Raw genomic sequence first — 4,867 nt, 5'->3', positions numbered from 1 at the left:
TCTCGGACAAATTGGATATGTAGTACTTCCCTACACACGACTCACACGTGCGAGTGTGAATCCCCAGGGCACTTGCACACCCCCTCGACCCTCTGGTCAAGCTAATCTGTAGCGACGTCCGGAGGTCAGCGGAACCCCATAGTGTCATGCACCTCATGAACACCCTCATCTGTAACGACCCGGGAAAGAAAGAAAAAAAAAAAAAAAATATATATATATATATATATATATATATATATATATATATATATATATATATATTAATTAAGAATTTTAGAATTAATTAATTTTATGATACATGATCTATCATGCAAATCTATTATGCCCTTTATTTATTTTGAAACGGCCAACACAAAATAATTAGAAGTTCACACCAAAAGGTCTAAAGATTTAATATATAATTGTATTTGGGCCTGGCCCATGAGCTAACTCTTCCAATTTGGGCCCACAACCTTAAATGTATGGTCCAACTTCTAGAATTTAAGCCCAACATTTGCGTTTAATTGGACATGGGCCGTAAATTACAAGGTCCAGTTCCAAATGGGCTCAGATCCACATTCCAAATGGGCCAAGAATTTCCCAATTCGCAAACAAAATAAAAAAAAGAAAAAAACACGTAAGCGGAGGCGATCACTTGATGAACCGTCGGTGCATGACGCCTTTGTACTACCGTCCGTACAACGTACCGGTTACAGCCAGTTACACTATACGACAAAGATGACTAGGATTATTTCTTAATATTTTATTTTATGCAAATTTCTGTGGTCCCCGCAGGTCGACCATTTAATTTCGTGACAGGTGTCCACCACTCGTATCCTGCTGGCATTAGGTTCCTTGTATCCGTCGTTCAAAGATTTAACCTTTAAGGTATATATGGAAATTTCAATTATTACTCAAAATTTAAATTTCCCCTTTATTAATAAATTTATAAAAATTATTCAAATTAAACCTAAGTTATCAATATTATCTAAACTTAGGTTATAATTGATTTATTTTTATGAAAAGATTTAGAAAAGTTACGTGCATTAAATGATATACAACTTTATAATAATTCATATAAATTATATGTCCCAACAATAAAAGGTGTATATTTTGAAATCAAGCTTTAAATTCAAGCGGGTTGCATGAGCTTGTTCGTGGGTCTATCAATAATGAGCGATCCAAGAGAGAGAGATTGCACGTGGCCTCTATTTAAGGATCTTATGCTAAGTAATTATTTATAGCAATATGGTCTTAATCTATGGCTAAGCCCTCTTGAGTCGTTTTAACCCTAAATAGGCTTTGTTTTTAATATTATTAATGTAATGCATTGGTCTATGGATAAGTTTGGTGAGAGTAGTTGGCCACTTTTTCAATATCTCGAGCAAAAAAAGAATAATATAATATAACGTCTAACCCATTTTTAACAAACTTAGTATGAGACGAGACGAAGATTTCATGTAACAGTTTAAGCCGACTGCGAACACATACTTTACTCCTTGAGTTTTTCCTTTTAGAGTTTTTCTTAAAGTTTTAAACGCGTCTACTAGAAAGAAGTTTTTATACCAATAATGTTTTATTTCCCTGTTCGACGAGAGAAACATTGGAAATCGGACCCATGTTCTACAAGTGTCGATTAATATATATTATTTTTTAAAAAAGGAAAATATAATAAGAGGATTTGGGAGAAAATTAAAAAAAAAAAAAAAGGAAAATAAGGTTGAAAACCGTGTGCACGTGGGAGCATGTGTGTGAATATTTGGGGAATTCAGAAATGGAAAAGAAATGCACACGTGCCCACATGTATGTGTGAGCGTATTTCTTGAAAAGGGTAGAGATGAGTGTGTGTGTGTGTTCTTTCATGTTTTAAATAGAGATTGAGAGAATGTGAGTGCATGTGATAGTCTTTTAATACTTAACCCTAATCGAGTTCTTTAGCCTCGTTAGTTTTATGTTAGCTCTCCACCACCCCTGTCCCTATGACTTAAGCGAGCCACTCTATGACACATATTTGTGTCATAGTGACTCTAATTGTTGCGAGACGAGTGTTCAGGCGACTTCCTTTGGAATTGATTTTTCTAGAATAGTGTCATACAACATTGAGCCTAGCCCATGTGTCGGGAAGTTAGATCATATACTCGCTATTCGGTCCGGAGTCCATAAATGATATAGAATGGACACAGAGGGTTCAATGCCTCTATAGAACCCGAATGGATAGATGTTTGAGATTTCCCAATATTATGAATGACACTTGGACTCGTTCTCAATGGCATGACCGAGTGAGCTATGATAGCTGATGACACCCTACGACTTGAGGGACACATTAATTGTATTGAGAGACATTGGTCCCGAATAGAGGAAATGTCGAGCTGGATGACTTGGCCTAGTGTAGAGCCAACTCGGTCGCAGAAGATGGAACATGCAAGTGCAGGCGACGAATGTGATCAAACAAACTTGGATTTTGTACAAATTGTGTTCTGTTGGTGAAAACAAACCTTACATGAAGTTCGAAAAACCACAATGCTGGGCTAAAAATAGATATGAGTCAGGGTTCCCTACAAGGTTGGTCGTGAGCGTGTCAAGATCACGACAGCACACGATTATAAAAGCAAAACCATGATACTGAGCATATGGGGTCGGGATATCCTATTTGCACCATAAACTTCACGTTGACCTACCATCTTCCTTAATTGAATCGGGACGTTTTAGTCGGCAGATGACTAAGGGACTTCAAATTTTCCCTATTACAATGAGATCTCCAACATCTTGTTGAAGAAATTAGGCATTCCGTTCGATTCTACGACGAGAACAAACAAAAGAAGTGCAAAAAAGAAAACAAAATCCCAAACCCTTTCTATTTCTGTACACTAAAACCAAAATAATCCCTTCTCTCATACAATTTTGAGGCGAGGAGCACATGTTTCCAGGTATCTTCTTAACTCAACCAACTTCATTACACCAAACAGTATCACCATTGTACTGTGGAAGGAGATATGGACGTGTTCTTGGTTTTGGTTTAATACGGTACCAATGCCTCGCTGTCCTGCATGTGAACAAGGCCTTCTGGCTTTCTCTCTGCTACATGCGATCATCTAACGCTATAAACCCACCACACCCATCTGCCACTTTTCATTTTGATTCATTCATTTCACTTCCCCACACACATTCAACTTGGAGGGTCTGGACATAACCCAGTTTTTTGTTTTGGGATTTGAGTTCAATTTTACACAACTTTGGTGAAAAATCTTGATAGATGTAAATAGATCATTGGTTGCTTATTGAAATCGTTTGTGGAAAGTTCGTATTCTCTGTTTTTTTTGGGTTCCCATTCTGATCTGGGCTCTGTTTTCTTCTTGAATTTGCATTGCACACAACCTGTTTGATAATTTGCCCGAGAGAAAAAAAGGGTTGGGGAATATGGATTTGTTGGGTTCTGAGTGCAGCAGTGGGTGTGAGTCTGGTTGGACTTTGTATTTGGAGCAGTCTTTTCGTTCACAAGGCTGCTTAGATCACATTGTTGGCGGAGAGGAATATTGGAAAGCTAAAGGTTCTGAAGAAGAGGAAGAGGAAGAGGAAGAGGATCTTTCCATGGTTTCTGATGCATCTTCTGGGCCTCCACATTTCATAGAAGACGAAGCTTGCTCCCAAGAAGCATCAAAATCAGCCACATTGGGGAAGAGAAAGGGCAAAAAACAGAGAATTCAAGAACATCAATGCCAGGGTGAGCCTTCCTCTTCGTTCCTAGACGACACTGCTAGCTCTCCTGCTCTCAACTACACTGCTGTAAGTCTCCAAAACAATCTCTTTTAGCCCATTTTTAGCTTTGTTCTACAACGATTATACATTTTGGCCAATTGGGTACTCATTAAAGTTAGCTTCTTTCAAATCTTCAGAATAAGTTCACCAATCAAGCCTCAATGGAAAGCTTCTTGGGCTTCTCTCAAACTAACCACTTCGAGGTAGTTGACTATTTTACACTGTCGTTCTCCAAGATTGTACGATATTGTCCACTTTGAGCATAAGCTCTCCTGTCTCAAGATTTATAGTCATTCCTGAACAGCCATCACCAAGACACATGCACAAGTATTGACATTGTTGGTTGCTGTTGATGCAGGAAATATCGGCCTGTACAGACCATTTTGGGTTCCTTCAAGCTTCTCTATCAGGAAATAGATTGCAGAAGAACCAGTTAAGCTACTTCCTCTGTTTTTGGGTAATCACTGGGCTTGTTTTTGAGCATTTTTGAACTGGATTGTTCTTATTCTGGTTCTTTAACAGGTGGTTTGAAGGCGAAGGAAGGAGGGATAGGGATGAGATGAGATAAGTGGCCTTATTTTTGCATCACTTTCTTCTTAAAAATGCGTGGGAAATGGATCTGCTGAAGAGATGGGCTTTGTTTTCCTGTTTTTTTGTTCATTTCTCTCCTTTTTGTAACGATCAATGCAATGGGAACCATTCGTGGTGAGAGATTTGTGAATTGGAAACAAATCTGAGTAATTTCTAGAACAAAATCACAAGACCCACTAACTTTCATCCAAATAAGGCCTAAAACTTTAGCTTTTATTTGGTGGAATTTTATCAAATCCACACCAAAACTCCAAAAATATATATTTTTTTAATTTAATTGTAAATTTTGGTTCACCCAAAACTGTCTGCCATGATTTGCTTATATTGATTTTGTGATGTGATTTGTTTAAGTGATTCAGCAGACAAAAAAAATGGAAGTTGGTCTGATTTGTTCTATAAAAAAAGTTCTCAATAAATTAATAAAAAAAAAATAGCAATTTGGGAATTTAGGATGTCAAATTCTAATGCTGACCACATGTCTCCTCTTTTTTTTTTTTTTTTTTTTTTTTTTTTTTTTTTTTTTTTTTTTTTTTTTTTTTTT

At 37.2% G+C, this 4,867-nt stretch overlaps 1 protein-coding gene across 1 annotated transcript; it reads left to right on the top strand.

The window, feature by feature from the left end:
• The first annotated feature begins 2,724 nt into the window (after window positions 1-2,724).
• LOC111430730 lies at window positions 2,725-4,566 on the top strand. Its single transcript, XM_023067120.1, has 4 exons — window positions 2,725-3,762; window positions 3,873-3,938; window positions 4,094-4,167; window positions 4,258-4,566. Exons 1-4 carry the CDS (start codon window positions 3,397-3,399, stop codon window positions 4,301-4,303), a joined length of 552 nt encoding a protein of 183 aa, XP_022922888.1. The 5' UTR covers window positions 2,725-3,396; the 3' UTR covers window positions 4,304-4,566.
• The last annotated feature ends 301 nt before the right edge of the window (window positions 4,567-4,867 follow it).

The sequence above is a fragment of the Cucurbita moschata genome, unplaced genomic scaffold (assembly GCF_002738365.1).
Source record: "Cucurbita moschata cultivar Rifu unplaced genomic scaffold, Cmos_1.0 Cmo_Scf00034, whole genome shotgun sequence".
NCBI classification, from domain to species: domain Eukaryota; kingdom Viridiplantae; phylum Streptophyta; class Magnoliopsida; order Cucurbitales; family Cucurbitaceae; genus Cucurbita; species Cucurbita moschata.
The sequence above is the reverse complement of the archived record's forward strand: the minus strand, read 5'-3'. Positions and strand labels throughout refer to the sequence as shown.